The sequence below is a fragment of the Haemaphysalis longicornis genome, unplaced genomic scaffold (genome assembly GCF_048455015.1).
Source record: "Haemaphysalis longicornis isolate Haplotype H1 unplaced genomic scaffold, Haemaphysalis longicornis Haplotype H1 scaffold_1, whole genome shotgun sequence".
NCBI classification, from domain to species: domain Eukaryota; kingdom Metazoa; phylum Arthropoda; class Arachnida; order Ixodida; family Ixodidae; genus Haemaphysalis; species Haemaphysalis longicornis.
This window is the reverse complement of record NW_027526203.1, coordinates 183,411,948-183,431,986: the sequence shown is the minus strand read 5'-3', so window position 1 is coordinate 183,431,986 and position 20,039 is coordinate 183,411,948. Positions and strand designations below refer to the sequence as shown.

The following is a 20,039-nucleotide window of genomic DNA, read 5'->3' as shown; positions in this document are numbered from 1 at the left end:
GCATGCAGACATACTGTCCTCAAGAACATTGTGCACAAAATACCTTAACTAGTGCCCAACTCAATGTCAAATTTTTTTGTGCGTGCACATGCAAGCGTGGGTGAACATTTCAGCGCAAATTTGAAAAATAACACGCTCAGGTCCCAAACGCAGTCCCAGCATTTTCAAATGCACGAATCTTAGCCACCTGACTACATCACTGGTGAAGGAGAATATCCGGGGTTTATATAGAAGTTTTCTGTCATTATAAAGTTGAGAAAGCAGAAAAATGTCTAAGCTCATATAATTCGCCTTTGCTGTCTGGGGATTCATTTGACCTAAAAGCTGACCCAGGCCTGTGCCAACTCGTGCAAAATATACATATTGGGAATTGGCCAAGACATTGGCCAAGGCTAATCGGTTGCTAGAAAAGCTTGTAGGGTCATCTGGTATAAAAGAGTAAAGCTGCACTGTTCCATTACAAGGCACATATCCACATGTGGGATTGGCCAAAAAGGGATAAAGGCTGTGTGCACGATGCTAGGAATATCGACTTCCCTACAGGCTGGCTTGCCCAGTCAAACTGTTCATTTTCACATTTTATGCGCTCTGTGGCCTTCTCAGGGAACGCTCAGTCGTAGTTTTTGTATTGGGCATTGTGGGTCACACAGATCATTGTTGCCGGATCATTTCAGTGTACAAATGGCAGCATTGTGTTTAGATGCAATACGTTGTATCAACAGATGGCTCTGCCAGGATTAGTCTGCATCAATAGGTGGCTCTGCAGCAAAGCATTAGTCGAAAAAGGAAGTGCCTCATAATTGTGGGAGATAAGAGAAACAGGGTTATTAGGTCAGACTGATTACTGCTTGTGCAGTCCTTTAGATGCCTTTTTTGACAGATCCTGTTAGCGTGTGCAAATGTCACCATAAAAATAGAGCAGCTACCTATTTTCCCAGGTAGTTTGTGTGTGTGTGTGTGTGCTGTGGTCACAGAATAATGTGCACCTCTTCTGAGCGCAGGAATTGGTTTGCTTGGCATCCCACATTGCCTTTGTAATGAATGTTAGCTTCTGCCCTTTTTTTCTCTATTCAGAGCCTCACAGTAAGGGATGCGTACCACGAATGCCTTGAAAAGGATCCCAATGACAGGACAGAGGATGACATTGAGACCTTACTCGAGTTCATGCAACCCTTGCCGGTAAGTGACTGCTTCTTTGAATGTTCTTGTCATCAAATATCTGTGTATGATCATCGCTAAAACAGAGCCACCTTATAGCATGGAAAGCAGTGTGTGCTCGTTCTTTTAATTTCAAGTTGTTTCCAGCTGGCTCAAGGTGGAAATGCAGCTGGAACCCACAGTGTCCCAGTTCATAATCCAGAACACTTTTAAATGGCCACAAAATTTTCTGAGCTACTACTTCTAGTCTTTATTTCTTTTCAGCTACCACTTTTATTGACAAGCATTGTAAAATGTTCTATTGTAGATTTGTGTTTTCATGGAAAGGAAAATAGGTGCTTTGCGATTTGCTATAGGTTGTTTGGAAAGCAACTTGGTGTATCATTCAGTGATGCATTAACTGCAGATTCATGTCTTTGAAGTTGCGATCTTTTTCAATGCTGGATGGTTCATGTGGGAACAAAGGTATCACAAGAGCGCTTCTCACTTCTAACTTTTCTGTTACCATAGCTGTGGCTAGAGAAACCACCTGTCCTTCCCCTGTTCGGGAAGCTTTGTTGCTTGTATTGGTGAATGTGATGACCTGGCAAGCTATGATGGCACAATGGTAGTGATACGAAGCTGTTACATTATCCTTTTGTTGCCCTTCATTGTGTTAGATAATATAAAAGTGCTGCAACAGGAATTTCGTTGGCTCAGTGCACCCCATAAAAATGTGTGTGCATTAACTTGTGATGCTTGGAGGGGTGGTTTTATTGCAGAACTTTAAATGGGCACTGAGGCTGCTGTAATCTCTTCCTTGTCTTGTCAACCGCAGTCCATGCAAAAGTTAGTTTGATCGCTCATTTACACTTATTACAACATGCACGCAAGACCAACAGTTCTTCTAGCAACTCGTGCAACCATCAGTGCACCATCAAGAGTATCTAGAAATGTGTGCTTACATTGAAAGAAAAATAAATGATAGCCTCGGGAAGGCTTTCCTCAAGTGGCATCTACAGTATTTGTCAAAATTTTCTAGGCCATGCCCAAAGTGCTCAGACTGCAAAAAACTCAATGTACAAGCTAACGTCCTGAGCGAGGCTGAAATGTTTTATGCCGGAAAGCTAGAGAAAATACCTCTTACTGTCATAAAATAATTTTGTCACATTTAAAGGCTAAGCTTATTCTTTGAATGCTTTGTGGTCCAGAAGGTGTAGGATTGGCCTAGAAACTTTTGACAAAGACTGTACTTTTGTGATGTCCCATTAGCGAGATTTCCCATTCAATGCATCACTACTATGTACACTTGTTACACAGGGTAGCCTAAGCTTAAGCTTATACTTTTGTGCAAAAGTTGAGAAGGGCATGTATAGGATAGTTAGCATATGATGATGGTGACGACCGCGACAACAACAATAATAATAATGCGATCTTGCATCATACGAATCCATTCTTGGCAACTGACATTTTGTATCTCAGCTAGGTTGTACTCTACACAAGTTTGCTCCGTAACCGATGATGCACATTTCCTATCCCTAAGCACTTCTCTGATCATCCTTCTTTCCAGGGCTCTTAGAGCTGACCTAAGTTTTCTTCCAAGATGCTTGACAAGAGCCTAGAGTATACCCCACTGAACGTAAATATGGCATATAATGGGCTGTGCATGCAGGTGCCATAAAAAAAGTCACTTATGTGTTAGTACTCTCACAATTTACCGCTCAGTACAGTGTTCACATTTATGAAAAGAAGTTAATGCACAATTATACAATTATAACTTGAATTCAACGAGTAAAAACAGGTTTTAAATTGTTATACCATGTGCCATGGTACCAAAGGTCATGATTCACTCAATTACTGCTTCCATTTCTGGGATCACATTTCTCAGTCTTAAACATCACCTGTGTAAATGGCACACACACAAAAAAACTGTGTGCTGCATAGTAGCCACTTTCCAGCGCTGGAATAAGGCAGCTAGTGCACGGAATTGCTTTCGCAGTTCTTATTTCCTCCTGCTTCAGTGCCGGGACGTCCGCGCTCATTGCATGAAGTGAGCTCTGATCAACGCTGGGATTGCAGGCCGTTAGCACCATGGAGGCCTGCAACCAGTGTGTCCATACGAAGAGGGAAGACAAAGTAAAGAAATTATGGCTTAGGCATATGGGTGCATTGCTGGGAAGTGGCCCTACGAGCGAGATCTGCAGAACTGCTCCACAGCTATAAAACAAAATTGAGAAATAATTTACTTGAACAAGTCTCAGAATTGTTTCTACCCGATCGTCTAGCATCTGCCTATCCCTACTATGTGTGGCCCCCGAAATTATTTTGTGATATTTTTTTTTCTTTCTCATCTCGTTCGGATGACAGGCGTTTGCCAACATGACGCTGTCGGTGCGACGGGAGCTGTGTGCCGTCATGGTGTTCGCTGTGGTGGAGAAGGCTGGAACAGTTGTCATGAACGACGGCGAGGAGCTGGACTCCTGGTCGGTCATCGTCAACGGCCAGGTCGAGGTGGAGATGCCCGATGGAACCTCCCACTCCCTGGCCATGGGAGACAGGTCAGCGTCCGCTCTTTGCTGCTCCTTGGCTCGTCGTTGGCTGTGTGCATTGACTTCATCTTGTCAGCATGTCCAGTCAGCATGTTTTTCAGCCTCAGTTTTCTCTATCAAAATATAATGGACGAGCACAATAATTCTGTGCCACTATCTCTTTGCGTAAACTCTAAATGAACAGCAAGTTATGAAGGATGAGCCCTTGAATACTATGTTAGGTCAACTTGGCATAAACCAGTTGTCAGCTTGATATATGTTCAGAACCCTTTTTTGTTTTGGTTTTGGAGTTTGGGGCAGTTTTTATTTGTGTTCTGTATGTGGGTCTAATTTTTCCTAAATTTCTCTGACTGGTCGCATGCTGCATCTGCTGGTGTGGCAGTAGATTTGTGCATCCGTGTCCATAGTTTTGTATGTGTGCAGCAAACCTGCTGTGCGAAGCATGTCTTGGACTCTCATTTGGGCAGTGAACAAGCAGGCATGCATTGAATGTTGTTCATAATATTGTTGTATGGTTACCAGGTGCTATAGACAATCCCCTCCTTAAGGCGTGCGCCTTCCACACTTTATCAATATCGTCGAGCAACCCCCCTGTTGTGGTATGGGTCATGTAGTGGACAGCCCTATAGCCCTAAGGCAACGGTGTTAAAGCAAGAGCCCCTGCGCTTTTGGATTTTGCCATTTTATGGGGGGGCCACATTCCAAGCACCCACGCTACCTGGTCGCCTTAATCAGGTGCCTTTCCAAATAGGTAGGTTTCACCCACCTCTCATCAATCTCCAGCTTATGTCTGCATCCATCAGGGTGTAACAATATTATTATAAGCAGAAGACCTGCTTCTATGCTCTCATGGAGCTGAAAAAAAATTGGTCGGGTCGAATGTGTAGCCGCAGTTTCAACGGAATTCTTGGATCACCATCTAGGCTAGTAATGAGGCGAAGGATCAACATTTGGGCGAGTTGGTACTGGTTATGTATCATCTTGACGAAACAGCGTAAAAAACGGGGACACTAGGAGAGAAAGACAACAGGACGACGCTGTTGCAGCGTCGTCCTGTTGTCTTTCTCTCCTAGTGTCCCCGTTTTTTACGCTGTTTCGTCAAGATAGTAATGAGGCACGTGTTTGTATGGCTCCAGGAGAAAGCTTAAATGTGGGCTTGCTTTCTTCTGGATAAATGCGTCTTCTTGATTTGTTTTGAATGCGCTAGTTGTCAGAGGGATTGCGGCGGAAGTTTCGGCAAGCAGAGCACTGCGACTAGCCCCACACAGCAGGGCATTGGATTGAGATCACTCTGTTGAAACAGACAGGGAACAAATGCAGAAGCAGCTGCTGTTCCGCCTGGCTACAAATCTCTGGCTTCAATCTCTGACATACAGTTGAGAATGCTGATTTTGAATTTGCACCACTCCTGGAGATACTGGCAACATCCTTCCAATGACACAGTGTCTCACCTAACCTTGATTTAAGCAAAAGTGCTTTGGTGGGGCACCAATCAAAATGCTCATCCTGAGGTTGCAACCATGTGCTTGTGGCAGTTAAGTCAGGGATGTTTCCAAGGGACCCTTGCTGTCTCCTTGCAGTTTCGGCATCACGCCCACGATGGAGAAGATGCACCATGTGGGCACAATGCGGACACGGGTGGACGACTGCCAGTTTGTGTGCATAGCCCAGGGGGACTACTGCCGCATTCTGCACCGCAGCGAGGAGAACACCCGCAAGCTCGAAGAGGATGGCCGCGTGGTTCTGGTCACGGAGCACCGCACAGTGGATGCGGGCAGCCGAGAGGGGCACATTGTGATCCGGGTAAGCCTGTAGCCACTGGCGAGAGCATCTATGCTGCTCTAATTGTACAAGTTAAAACAATGGGGAATGGGGGCTGGAAATTGGGTTGAAACAGGAGGGTTGTTTACACACAGCGAGACGTATAAACTTGAAGAAGCCTTGGGGTGATGCATAAATCATAGCCCGGTTTTGAAAGGCTTTTCTCTCTTCCCGTTTTCAAGGCTGTGTTTATATTCTTCTCGTGTGTAGCAGGGGACATTTGGGCTGCTTGAAGTTGAAGAAATGTGGGTAGTGGTAGCAATGGGAACTGTTGCTGCTTAATGATTTTTGGTCTTGGGCCCGGTCCTTTTTCTTGTGTGGTCCACATCTGAATGCTTTTGCCGTTTCTTGCAGGGAACACCTGATCGGCTGCTGGCACAGTTGTTTGAGGAGAATGCACTCGATCCAGGCTACATAGAGGATTTCCTACTCACATATCGCACGTTCATTCCAAGCTCACTGGTGGTCTGCAACAAGCTCCTGTCTTGGTTCAACGACCCCCAGCTGAGGGACAAGGTGGGTGGCACGCTTGTAATGCGAGTTTGGCTAGCTTCATCTGTCCTGCAAACTGCACTCTTCTACCACTGAAAGGTTGCCATGGTCGTTCAATGCTACACGTCGTCTTTCTTTTCTTTTTTCCTCCTCCTCCTCCTCCTCCTCCTCCTCCTCCTCCTCCTCCTCATGAAATCAACAGCATCAAACTTGTTTCACAGGCAGAGATCTTGGCTTGAAACTGTTAGCCACGTTGTGAAACTGTCCAGGCTGAGAGGCCTGCACAGCTTTGCAGTAAAATATTGACTTCAACCACAATACGTCTGCAAACACTTCTTAGCTGTTACAAAGGCTCATTTCAAAGTCTCATTGGCTGTCATTTCTGCATGTAGTGTGGGCAGTCAATGAATTATCCAGGTTTGATTGCTGTGCCTTATGTTTGAACATGACACAGGAATGCAACCTGGATAATTCATTGACTGCTGGTATTATGGTTGAACAGCCTGACAGTTTCTCTTGACCTGTGTGTACGAGATTTCAGCGCACGTCAGAGATCCCCAGGTGGGAAAAAATTAATCCCGAGCCCTCCACTATGGCGCACCTCATCGCCTGCGTTGCGTCGGCACGTCAAACCCTACAGTCAATCAAATCAATCTTGACCTGTGTGTTCATGAAGACTCATCACCATGACTGATTCACGAGCACCTAAAAACATGGTTTTGTGAATACTACATTAAATTTCACCTCCTCATTTTACGCGCCACCTCTTATCTGTTCCTCACAGGTGACAAGGGTTGTGCTTCTTTGGGTGAACAACCACTTCACCGATTTTGAGACTGATCCGGAAATGATGGAGTTTTTGGAGCAGTTTGAACAGTGTCTTGAAGCAAATGTAAGTGTTTATTCTATTTGTTATTTAGCAGTAATTTCTGTCCTTATTTACATGCACTAGTAATACCTGAAGCATGTGCTACTGCTACTAAACCTCCCATCTCAAGTTAATTTTGTGTTGCAAATTTTACTTGTCTGGCATAAGTTAACTGGAACACAGTTCATTGTAAATTACGTGGCTACAAGCTAAATTATTTGGAATTGTTGGGAAACAAAATGTACAGTCACCACCAAAGCAGGCACAGACAGGACCAACCACTTTTTGGAATTGTTAGCAAAAAATTTAATCTTTTCGTATCTCTTAAAAAAAAAATTGCTCATGTCTTGCAAGAAGCAAATCTTTGACATTCGGTAAACCGTTAGCTTCTCTTGCCTGGTAGTTGTGTAACAGTCCAAAGGCCCAAAGGCTAGGCACTTTTGGCACTTGGGCTGCCTACTTTTTGCTGTCAGCATAGGCTGACAGCCACACAATGCTAACCAAACTTGAAATATGCACGAGTTTTGCTTGTTGTGTGTAATGCAGCCGTGTGTCAGATCATAGCCTGCCTGAAAGCTGCCTTTCATTGCTGTCTCACCTTGTGGCTCTTCTTTGCTTGGTCCACTTGCAGAAAATGCATGCGCAGCTGCGCCTTCTGAACATAGCGTGTGCTACCAAGGCCCGCACGCGGGTGGTGACCTTGGCGAGGTCATCTCGAGACGACGACCTTCCTTTCAAGACCCTCGGGGGCTACGAGACGGGCAATGCCATCTTTGTTGCCCAAGTGGACAGGGCCAACTCGAAATCGGAGGATGGCTGGCTCAAGCGGGGCGACGAAATCCTGGAAGTGAACGGCCAGAGCTTTGCCACCATGTCGCATGCCCAGGCACTGGACATCCTCAGGAAGGCTACCCACCTCTGCATCACTGTCCGCTCAAACCTTCTAGGTCAGCGATGCTACCTTGTTTGCCTCTCAGTGCCCAGAGAGAGGAGCTCACCAGTTTCTCTGCCTCTAGGCCTTGTAGCGTTTGAAAGAAACTGATGGCTCTGCTAATCCTGACTGTAAGCATTGCACAGGCAGGGCCACCCAGGAAATGTTTTGTAAGCAGAACTTGGAAACATGTGCCTCTACTTTGCCCATCTGGCAAATGTTCACTTATGTATGTTTTGCTTGCCATTGACATGGCATCTTTTATTCTGGTATGCCATTGACATGGCACATAGAACTCCTACGTTCAGGTCAAGGATGAAAGCACTAGCGCTACACCTGTACTTTTAAGGTGGCTCCTAGTGTGGGATCAGTTTGGGCCAGTGGGGCATTTCTGGCTTGTGCCAAAATCTCGCAGGAACAGGTGGGTTTGTTTGTTTTTATTTTTTATTTTTTCTCTCTTTTTGGCATGCAGCCAGGAATCTATCCCACAGTCTCACACCTACCAGCCTAGTGACTGTTAGGCACTATGCCACCGTGATGGTTAATCATGTGAAGTATTATGTTTATGTAAGTAATGATCAATCACAGTTAAGAAGATAAGGTCTTTTCTTTCTCCTGCTATAATACTGTGGGCTGTACGGCTTAGGTTGGCGGGACCAAAGTTGAGAAATTAATGTGGGACACTGGTCATGAGGACCGAAAATTTGCCAAAAAATCAATTTTCTGTATTAATTTTATTTGCAGTCTACAGGTCCCGAAGAATGTACCTGCAGAATATCATAGCTGTATCATAAGTATTCACAAAGCTGTTGCCCTTTGAAGTCTCTTAAATGACCATTTTTCCGAACTTCGTGCCCTGTCTTCACTGAACCAATTTCTTTCCCACAAGGTCAGCTGTCGGGTACAATATCTTGGGGTGTACTGGTTTGATTTGTATCATTTTTGCTGCATTCAGAAGCTTACGAACGGAACAGTGCAAGAAAACCACAAAAGTATAGAATGCCTTCTTGCTGGCACAAGATTTTGTACAGTTTGTTTTACAAAAACATTGGCAATTGATGACCTGACCTTTATGAAGTTTACAGAATTTGCAGAAACAACGCTAAAATTACTGCTGTGGTATAGTTCCACTCCCTGGTCCTACTAGGGCACCAAGGGATAAAAGCTATTGGAATATTTTATAGGTATATAATGAAAAAGTTGCCCGAAGCGGAGTGGCATAACATGTTGCACAATTCTATGCTTATACCCCACAGACGAAAACTGACTGCATATTGTGCTCAGAATGTTAAAATACACTCAATGTGTAACTCTCCAGCACATAGGTTAAAAAATAACAAAAATGTCCTCAAGACCTGTGTCCCCCCTTGAGAAGAAACCAAAGGCACTCCCAATGAGTTCGCATTCAAATAACCACATGCAGATGCTGTAGAACAGATACTATTTGAGGCATAATCAGAGAGTTTTCAGTGGAAATTAGGGGAGGGAACAAATCCTGGACACTGAAAAACCCTGCAGCTTTCTTCTTTGGCATGCACGAGTTTCTCAGGCCCACCCGTGTGCACCCATTTCTCATAAAGTGGTCCAGCCCTAAGGGGTGAGGAGTGTGGGCAGATGGTTGGTGGAAGGAAGTAATGTGGGTGTTTTCCTCCGTGGCCTCCAGCCCTCTGCACCCACTGTGGGTGCTTAGCCATGTGTTCAGGCACGCTGTCACACCTAGTGCTGCTTTGGAGGTGGTGAGGAGTGTTGCTGCCGGCTCTAGTCTTTTGGAGTTTCCCTCTCTTCTGTCTTATTTACTCCAAAATGAATGCAACGTGTGCAGAGTTCAAGGAGATGCTGAACAACCCGGAGAAGGCCATGCGTCCCCGTGGCCGCAAAAGCTCCGAGATTCTGCGGCTGCAGCCAGACCCGCGGCTTCGGCTGTCGTCACATCTCGAGTGGAGCGACGTGGTGGGGCTGCCCCTGGGCGTTGGGGGCCTCCCTCTTGGAGTCGGCTGGGGCGGCAGTCCGCACCCGTCGGGCTCGCCCGCCCCCTCGGCAGTGTCGTCTGCGGGCTCGTGCGCGGGCAACGGCGATGTGGCCTGCAAGGAGGACAAGAAGGGCTTCATGACGCTCGGGCACAGGGCCAAGCTCAAGAAGGCGCTGGCTAAGATGAACTTCATCCCCAAAACACTGAACGCGTGAGTCTGCTCTCAGGGGCAAAACTCTGCTTGCCTCCGCTTCACTCCTCAGAATGTTGGAGAAAGCTCCAAGCAAGGGGCCCTTGTGGTAACACAACAGCTTGTTGCTTAATAGGGCTGTAATATGTTTAATGTTTGTGTGATGGAACGTGGAATTTATGTTGCATTGCATGTTCTCCATGCCCATAAAATATATGTGGACGGCTTAGCGCACCAGTGTTTCAAACAGGGTGTAGGGCATGCTTTAGTGGAAGCTTACATAGAGTAGTTTAGACCACTTGGGTTCAGTAATGGCTCCCGTGTCATGCAGACAAAGTTTTCCTTTGAACTGAATTTGCTGGTGGGTGGTGCATCAGTATGTGCATTTTGCATAGAAAAGTGGAGATGTGAACCAGTTCTTATTCGTGTGGGCTTCCACAATGAAGTTTGCTGGCAAATAGTGCAATGACTGTTCACTTCTCTTTGCCCCCACTCTTCTTTCTTTGAAGGTCTTTGATTGCAGTAGCTTGTAATAGCGGTGTTTCTTGGGTGATGGCTTTTATTAACCAGCATAGGTGGCGGCAGCTCAACTTCAGCCTGGGCCAACGCTGAGCAGGCTACTAAATGTCACTCTGGGAAGAGGAAGCTCAAAAGTGGCGCATTGCATTCAAAGCGCATACCGGGTCCCCTCTTTTTTTCTTCTGCATGGGTAAAAACTCTACTCGTTTGTGCACAAGTGCTTTCTGCCCGCTGAATAAGCCACTGGGGGCGCAAGTTCATCCTCCTTCTGTTCTGCATTTTGTGGCGTCCAAGCCCTGAACTGAATTTTCTTTGCGTGACTGGGTGCCATTTCTGACACGTTCTCCTGCCTGCCCGCAGGGAGTCCCAGCTGAACAGCTCTGATGACAGCCTGTACTCGACACACAGCGGGTCGAGTGTGGGCTCCGGTTGCGGCAACAACCACCGGGTTGGCCGGAGCGGGTCTTCTCCCGCCCACGCCATTGCACCGGGTGGCAGTGGGGGTGGCCAGCTGTACCACAGCCACAGCAACCCGGACCTGAGCTCGCTCATCGTGACCCCGCACTGTGAGGGGGCTGATGTGCCCGGCCGTGATTTCCCCGAGCACGTGCTCAAGGTGTACAAGGCGGACCAGACCTGCAAGTACTTGCTTATCCACAGGGTGAGCCATTTTTCTGCCTCGCAGCTTTGGCTGTTGGTGGCAGACCCGGGCAAGACCACCCCGTGCATGCCCAAAACTAGACAGTGGTGCAAGCATGACTTGCACTTGCTATTACATTGCACACATTAATCCTTTGAGGGTCAAATTTTTTCACCAAATTCGACCTTCAAGGGTCGATTTTTATAATTGCTGATTTAAATTCTTCGGGCAAATATATTACATGGTTTAGGGATATTGTACCACCAATGCATTTAAGGTAAGAAAAAGAAACAGCATTGCTCAGTCGTGAGCATGGGGCGGCTGTGAAAAGTTCGTACACTTAGAGGAAGAGGAGGAATTCACAAAACAGAAGTGGACCTGAGATGGAGGATGTCATTGCAGTCCCATTTTTCGACGGAGGGATATGGAATTGAAGAGAGCGAAGACAAGATCCCTTTTGGTGTGCGGACAACTGGAGATAAACCATGCTCACTATCAACAGAAAAATACTTGCCATCACATCATTCCAGATGGCACTAGCTTGTTCTCCAATTTTTTTTATTCTTCCACTCAAATCATTCTGAACTCAGTGGTGGCCAGTTTTAATTGGAACTAGACAGAAAGGGGACAGCACATTGCTTAGTAGGAGCTACACAATGTGTGCTGTTTCTCATTTCGGTATTTTTTTCTTTGTTCGTCTGCTCTGCATCAGCCTTTCGTAAACCGAACTGCTTTTTTATGAACAATGAAACTTCTTTAAAACTGACCCAGAAAAAAAAAAAACAAGGAACAAAGTGCACTTGTTATGTTGACGGCTGCAGCCATGCTTTTTGCTCTGACGGTAGTGGATTTTATATGGAGTACTGTATAGTGCATCTGGGATGGTGTGCAATCTTCTGAAGGGACAGTACGGCAGATGCTGCGGCACCAAACTTGACATCATTCACTTTGCGTGTTAACCTTATAAAAGTCCAGGAATGGTGCACTGTGTGCATGCAGAGTTGATTGTTGTATCGGTCTTGAGTCGAATAACTTGACCTGCTTCTTTTTCCCCATCTCTCTTTCTTACCTTGCAGGAAACTACTGCTCGTGAAGTAGTGATGCTGGCACTCCGAGAGTTTGGCATCACAGACTCTAGCAGGTGAGAGCAGCTTTAGTGAGAAGCTGACTCCTTGAGCAGGGGCAGCTAGCTAATTTAAAATTACCTATTTGTTGGTTCAGTGCTTCATTTCGAAGCAGCCAAGCAGATTCTTCGCGTTTTGCTCATCTAGCAACAGTCAGTGGTAGCAGTTGCTCCAGCTTTCAAACTCCCGGTGGTGTGCATATTGGATATCAGCATGGATTGTAGTCGGGCCAGTTGGTACATATCAGAGTGATGAACAGCGTCGAAAACAGTACGACAGGAGATCACACAGACACGGTGCTCTGATATTAAACGTATTATGAGTCATTGGAAGGGGGCATGGGGAGGCAGCGATCGCTGCTGCCACCTCTTTTACCTTGACTTAGTTTTGTCATGACATATGCCATTGGAAGACTTGGTGCTCCGTAAAGAGAGTGTCGAGGTTTGGTGGCGTGCACTTTAATTCACTGGTGGCCCCCCGTGTGTGTGTGCTGCAGCCTGTACTCGCTGTGCGAGGTGTCTGTCGGAGAGGGTGGTCTCATCAAGCAGCGTCGCCTGCCTGAGCAGATGCAGAACCTGGCAGAAAAGATTGGCCTCAGCAGCCGCTACTACCTGCGCAACAACGCCTCCACGGATCCCCTCGTACCTGATGACATGGCTGCGGTGAGCTGGAGAGCCGAGGAGTCTCTTTGTGCTTTTTGAGAGGTCGTGCATAAGTGCGGCATTTCTTTCTTTAGCGCTCCGTGCTTTCAGTGTCTACGCACTCAAACCCACTTACAGCAGTGCTGGGAAGCCAAGGAAATGTCCATTGCTACAACCAAGCAGGTTATGGGTTTTACGGGCCAAAGCTACACCAGAGCTAATGAGACTGCCATATTGGAGGGCTCCGGATTAATTTTGGCCACCTGGGGATGTTTAACGTGCTCCCAAATCTTGACACACGGGCGTTTTTGCTTTTTGCCTCCATCAGAAAAACAGCCACCGGGGCTGGGATCGAACCCACGTTCTTGAGACTCAGCAGCACAATGCCTTAGCCTCTGAGCCACTGTGGCAGGTGTTATAACCAATCATTGCCATAACCAGATGATGTCTAAAAATAAAAGCTTTGAAGCATTTCATGGCACTCTAGGAAGGGGGCGGGAGGTTACGTTATCCACTGCTTCAAAGTGAAAAACCTGCAGTCTGTTAATTTTGTGTGCTTGGTGCCAAGACAAGGCTTTTTGAAGCAGTGCATTTAATTTGAGGGAATGCAGGGAAATCCATGTAGGAAAGTTTTTATGGGGTTGGGGGATGTGAAGCATAGAGGCACGGTTCACGTTGAGAACATGTAATTTTTCTACTTTTGCTGCCTAATTCTGAGTTAGCGTTCCATTTTGAAGTCGTACCGAATGCACGGGTGGAGGGGCCCTTCAGGGGTATGTTGAGTAGGAATTTAAAGTTACCAAAAGTTTGTCTCGAAAGGTCTGTCAACTTTTGACGGTGCCGTGTGTGTGTGTGTGTTCATAGGAGCTCCTACGTGAGAGCCAGGTGAGCTTCCTGCAGCTGAACAGCGTGGAGGTTGCGACACAGCTGACTTTGGAGGACTTCAGCATCTTTCGCCAGATTGAGCCCACTGAATACATTGACGACCTCTTCGAGGTGAAGTCGGCCTACGGGGCTCCCATGCTGGCCATGTTCGCTGAGGTTGGTCTCCTCTTCTCATCACCAGCTGCTCTGGCTTGCTCGCTTGATTTAATTGCTTTGCATTGATATTAGTTGACGTACTAGCAGTGGAGACCTATACATTCCTCCCTGGTGGTGTTATTAGTACTTCCAAAGGAACAGCTCGCTATTTTTTGTTACAGCCCATAAAAGGCAAAAAGCGAGGTGCTGAATGCACAAGTTCTGTGAAGACATTCAAGGGGAATTGCAATTTGTTCATTATATCTATTATTTCATTGTAGGCCAGCCACCTTGTTTTAATGAGGTTTGACTGCATATTTTTTGGCAAGGTTGGTAGCTGCAGTGGCTGTTGTACTCTGCATTGCCACATGTCTACAAAAGGGCTGTGCTTAGCATGCGCTTGTGGTAGGCAGCATTCTTGTGACTGTTTTGTCCCATTACCTCTCCTGACTTTTGAGGCTAATGTGGCATCGCTGAACCCTTGTTTTGCAGCTCGTGAACCGCGAGATGTTCTGGGTAGTATCTGAAATCTGCGGGGAGACCAACCCCATCCGGAGAATGAAGACTGTCAAGCAGTTCGTTAAGGTCGCAAGTAAGTCAGCCACTGCATTCTGGCTCTGTTTTCAGCCTTGTTTGTTGTCAGTTTGTAAAGAAATGCTGACTTCTAAGTGCATTCAAAGCATATCGCATGAAAATTTCCACCATTAGTATACCTTAATGGCCCAAATAAGATTCAGCAGCAGTCTTTACCTGTCATGATTTGTATGTTATCGCCTTTAAAGAATCTATAATCAATGATGTGCATGTGTGCTCACATCAGGTGTATGAATGCTTGTGTACAATTCACATGTGAAATAAATGTGCTCTGGAAAGTAAACTTTTGGAAACTAGAGGCTCTAATTGTACAGACTAATGGTCCAGAGTGCACATGCGAGAGTGAGTGTTTTTTTTATTTTCTCACTTCCTGTCTCGCAGGGCAATGCAAGGAGTGCAAAAACTTCAATTCCATGTTTGCCATCCTGAGCGGCTTGGGTCATGGAGCAGTTTCCCGACTACGCTCCACATGGGACAAGCTGCCCACGAAGTACCAGAAGATGTTTGAGGTTTGTGTGGGCCTCGTGCTCCTTGCACACCCAGGCTGGATTTCCCTAGACGAATTTTTACAACCTGCTTTCTCACCTAACCTAAAATGTGCTACAGGGCTGGTCTCGTGAAACCACCCCAAAGTGTCGCAACATCTGTAATGCCACTGTGAGTGGGAGAGTATGCAGTTGCCATAGTGGTCGGGGCTATGGGCGGCACCAGTTGGGGGGGTGGGGGAATTGTATGACTATCAACATGTCGGGCCGAAGTTTTGCAAATTTGATGAAGCGGCACAAATCTGACGAATGTTCTCTGATGGCAAGTGGTTGTTTGCAGCATTTGATGACCAGAATAATCTTTTTGCTGGGGGAGGTGCTGTTGAGGCGTCAGGCCAACAACAAGGCTATAAAATGCACGTCATGAACGGATGCGAGAAGGCTCTTGTGTACTGGGGAAAATGATTTCACACTGCTCTGATCTGTTGGTTGAGGTCTTCTCTGCGGACTTGGCGGCGACAAGAAGTGGAGATGGCCGTTAATGTCCCAGAAAGTGCAACTTGTCAGTTATGAACTTTAATTTGAGCTTTATTTTGTGAGGGCCAGTGCAGCCATGATCTTCATTTTCAAAATCGTTACATGAATATCTGTTATAAGCTTTGGGTGCAAAAAGAAACTTTTTTACGATGATGGCACTGACAGTTGCGTAGTCTTGCCCAACAATATTGAACCCGTTTACATCAAGTTATCCCGTATATCGAACTATTTCTTGTCATGGTATATTTGCAATGAGAATATATAGCAAAATTTGTGCCTTTATCGAACAAAAATGCTAGTGACTCCCGATATATCAAGCGCCAAATGTAGTAGTGCTCCCCAAGTTGGCTTTTCCTTGCAGCGGCAGACAAATTCCGCTGGCACACCCCTAAAAGTGGTTTAGCCCGGCCGCTCATTGGCAGGCAGTGGCTCTTTCCCTTCTTCCCCTCGCTGTCCCTATCGTGACTGCACCACCGCAATGTGTAGGACGAGCCGTCTACACTCCCCATGCAAAAAATTATCCTGGCCCGCCCGCCATGCTCCCCGTCCTCCTCCCTTTCCCCCCGCGCTTTGTGGGCTTTCTTTCGAAGTGTAGCTGTGGTGGCTAGTGCTGGTGTCATTACCTAAAGGCTTATTTGAGGAATCTAGCTACCGCAAAGCAGCCAAATTTGCCTTTTGCCATGAAGCTGGCAGTCATAAATCGAGTCAAAACGCGGTGAAAAGTCAGACGTCCCCACGGCGCATGAAATTGCCCAGAGCACCCTCATCATGATCAGCAGGGAGCTAAGATTAACCTTCTCAAAGTAGGCTCTGGGCAGATGTTACTAAAGAAACTGCCAAAGTTGCTTCAAGTCTGCCGGCTTGTGTGTGTTGGTGATGTCTCCGAAAATTTTTAGGAGTGCAACGAAGCCACCGCCGGTGTTGCTGAAGTGTGGAGTGAGCTGATCAGCGGTCAGCGGGTTTGTGTGTGTGTATGATGGTGTCGCAACCGTGGGAGAGTTTGTAAGATTACATTGCCGACATCGTACCGAGCACAAGTGGAAGCGGGCGCAATGAGGAAAGTAACTACAAGCCTTTGCCCACAGTGATTGGCGCACTCACACTAGTCTGGCACTTCTTGAAGAATGTGAAAGGTTGCGGCCTCGGCTGCTCTGACTCTTCAGACATGGGGGAGAATTGTGTACTATCTGAGGCAGTGAGGCTGTTCAAGCAGAAGGATACAGGTCTATGTCGTGCGAAAGTAAGGCAGTTTCACCAATAACGTGTTCTTATAAATGGTATGTGTGCTTTTGTGACATCCAATTTCTTAGCATACTTATATCGAATTATGCCCTATATCGAACTGATATGTGTTTTTTTCTTTTTTGCAAGTTCGATATAGCCAGGTTTGACTGTATTGTAGTAGTGGGGCCCTGTTTGCTCTATTCTGTGTGTCAAAACTAGGTAGCTTTTTCAAGAACTTTTCACCAACGTTGCAGCACTTGGTAGGCTAAGAGATAAGGTTTCAGGTTTTAATTTTGTTACTATTAGGAATTTTGGTATTTACTAGTCACGGGCAAGTTTCTGATGTCATGGTCTGCTTTTCTCTTCCTCTTCAGGATCTCCAAGAATTGATGGATCCTTCAAGGAACATGTGTAAATACCGCAATCTCATCAACAGTGAACAAACAAGGCCGCCCATTGTAAGTTCATGCTTACCGCATCGTTGTAACTGGTGGCTTGTGCACCAAGGCAACTGTAATTGGCTTGGTAGAAGAAAAAAATTCGGTCTAGCGAGATATAAAGGTGTCAGGCTTTAACTCAAGTATACCCGTGCTCCACTGACATCTTGAGTGCATTGGAACAGAATGTCGTTCGAATTGAATGCTAATGTTATCCTGCCCCACTAGGCTTTTCAATAGCATGCTGTTCAAATATGCATTGACTCAAATCATCATCGCGGAGGACATTCGAGGCTCTCAAATGCCTTTGACATGTGAAAATTAGTAACCTTGTCTCAGTGCCTTCACGCAACTTCTGGAAAATTAGTACTGGCAACAGAATACTTAGTTGACATGAACAAGCTTTTAATAAGTGCATCATGCAATTGATTTTCCTGAAGTTATTAAAATGCTGTTGCAAGCTTTATTGACATTGTACAGTGTATCCTAGCCATGCAGAAATCAAACGTTTGGATATTGATTGGTATTTGTTAGATGAAAAACTGTTAAATTACATTAAAAATTAAAAACTAATCCTTATTACGGGTGGAAGTGCTTTTATTGCAATAGGTTAATAGAATAGTAAATGTTGTCCTACGGTATAAAAATGAAATCTTATGCAGTAGTGTCACTGCAACAAAACAAGTGAGTGATAAATCTTCCAACCCCCATCGAAATTGTAGTGGAGCACTGCATATCCCGAATGCTAGTCATAGCCTGTCATTTGAGTCAGATGTCGTTCGTTTTTGAATGCCTTTGAAATGCCAGTGGAACATGGGTGTAAGACATTTTGTTTTTTCTCTTTCGCATCCCTGTTTCATCAGCCTCCTCTCACTTTCCCTGCCAAAATTGGCATAATATGCCAGATAATCCTCTCAAAGCAGAGCAAGTTTCTTAATCTGGATGCAGCCATAAGACTACTCGGAAAGCTGTAGACCCTTCCTCATTTTGCCACAAAAGCTCCTGGAAGGACTCTTCCAGTGGCTGAGATGCACTTTTTCTTGTCATTTTCTGTCATGTTATGTTCATGATATGAAAATGTGTGGCCGTATTCTCGAGCCAGAAATTTGCTGACTGAAAGCAACCTGATGCAGGTATGACGGAGATAACCTGCCAGGAAACCCAGATTGGTGTTTCAAACTTGACCCTGGAAGTTAGCTGGGGGGCAATATTGATAAGTAGGAAACGTTCTGTGCAGCTTTTTCAGAAATTCGAAGGTGAGATTTGTCCTGACCTGGTAGCAGTGCTTACCTTGGCAGATTTTCTATGATTTTCAGAGTGCCTAGTGTGGTTTTGTGAGCAACAAATGGAAGAATACGGTCAGCCAGAATAAATGCAGCTGGTTTTAATGTGCCCAGCACTAATGTTTGGTGTCTCTAAAAATGGAGCAACTCACTTCTCAAAGTCACAAGTGATATATACAAGCTTTACGCATGTGAAAGTGGCACAAAAAAAGTTCCAAGACTGTGTACAGAAGTTTAAAGCAGCTTCGTTGCAGTACGGCACTGAAGTCAACCGAATCTTTCGATTGCGTATAGCTGGTAACATTTTCATTGTAGCAAAACTCTGTTTAAAAATACCTTTCATACATGATCAGTATAAAACAAAGGAAGAATCGACCCGTACTAATGCAACCACACGGTTGCAGGTGAAAGCTGCAGAGAATAGCTTTCCCTTGTATCTCTGTGGCTGCATTTTGGTTGATCGCACTGTTGGGCAGGCTTTACTCTGACCTCTGCCTGCCCAGCAGTTTGGCACTAACTGCATGTGGTGTGCATTGAAAGCAGGTGGCAAGGCATGCCTAGTGTGGGACCAATGTTTGCTACAATGTTTACCTTCAGGCCTGCTTTTTTCTACACCTGCTGTTAAATGCTTTCTCTTTCTTTCTTGGGTGAGCACTGATAAAGCTCCAGTGAATTGCTGCCCAGCACCTTGACCTGTGTCACTTGATGGCTGCGCTTCTTCATCGGGCTTCTTTCACAAAACTGTCAGCATTTTCACAAACAAAACCATGTTTTCAGGAGGTTTGAGTAACACAGTAAGGATGAGAGATGTTTTCTTTTTGTTTTTTCTTCCATAGATACCTTTTTACCCGATAGTCAAAAAGGACCTCTCTTTCATTCATTTCGGAAATGACACCATTGTGGACAATCTGGTGAGTGTTGTGCCGGGCCCATCAAATGGATCGGGAGGCAGAACAGCCTGGCTCTGCTATAATTTTTATGAGCAGTTAGTTCAGGGGTTGTTTTCCTACAGTTTGCCTCATGCAGCCAAAGCATGTGTAGGCTTGTAGCGCACTTGTATATGATGTTTATAATTGTGGTAGGCTATGAAGTACGGTAGCCCTGTGATTGTGTTTTGATCAGAGTTATAAGAGGTCAACACGTAAGTGCGGGAGAAAGTGAACAGGACAGCTGCTGACCCTGCCCTGCCCACTTTTTCGCGTGTGTACTGAATACTGCATTCTGCATGAAATCTTATTCATAGTACGTTTGTGAAAGCTGAACACGGGAAAATCTTTACATCATTTGTTTTGTTGCTGTCATGCTGCCTTCCAGCGCAGTTTGTAATAATGAAAGTTGTGCATTTACGGAGCTCGCTTCCGCCGAACTTCAGGAAATGCTCTTTTTAAGTTAATTTGTTCAGCTCTTATCTTTAGGAAACCATTGTGTAGTACACAAATGTGCGTTCCAGCTACAAAAAAAAATAATTGAACAAGTGAGTTGTGCAATAGCAAAAAAATCTATTATGACAATTTGTTCATTCTTAGCAGCATATTTTTTACCACTCATGTGGGCAACTTTAGCAGTCTTCTTTCGTTT

General features: G+C 45.6%; 1 protein-coding gene across 8 annotated transcripts in view; it reads left to right on the top strand.

The window, feature by feature from the left end:
* LOC144139959 (rap guanine nucleotide exchange factor 2-like) overlaps positions 1-20,039 on the top strand; it is a 583,152-nt gene that overhangs the window by 543,590 nt on the left and 19,523 nt on the right. For all 8 annotated transcript variants that reach the window (XM_077672185.1, XM_077672182.1, XM_077672201.1 and 5 more), the window contains 15 exons: positions 1,075-1,179; positions 3,505-3,695; positions 5,267-5,489; positions 5,862-6,023; positions 6,784-6,891; positions 7,499-7,814; positions 9,621-9,978; positions 10,837-11,137; positions 12,193-12,257; positions 12,737-12,902; positions 13,746-13,922; positions 14,394-14,493; positions 14,877-15,004; positions 17,116-17,199; positions 19,298-19,372. In XM_077672185.1, coding sequence (XP_077528311.1) covers positions 1,075-1,179; positions 3,505-3,695; positions 5,267-5,489; positions 5,862-6,023; positions 6,784-6,891; positions 7,499-7,814; positions 9,621-9,978; positions 10,837-11,137; positions 12,193-12,257; positions 12,737-12,902; positions 13,746-13,922; positions 14,394-14,493; positions 14,877-15,004; positions 17,116-17,199; positions 19,298-19,372 — 2,559 coding nt within the window. The remainder of the gene's footprint in view (positions 1-1,074; positions 1,180-3,504; positions 3,696-5,266; positions 5,490-5,861; positions 6,024-6,783; positions 6,892-7,498; positions 7,815-9,620; positions 9,979-10,836; positions 11,138-12,192; positions 12,258-12,736; positions 12,903-13,745; positions 13,923-14,393; positions 14,494-14,876; positions 15,005-17,115; positions 17,200-19,297; positions 19,373-20,039) is intronic.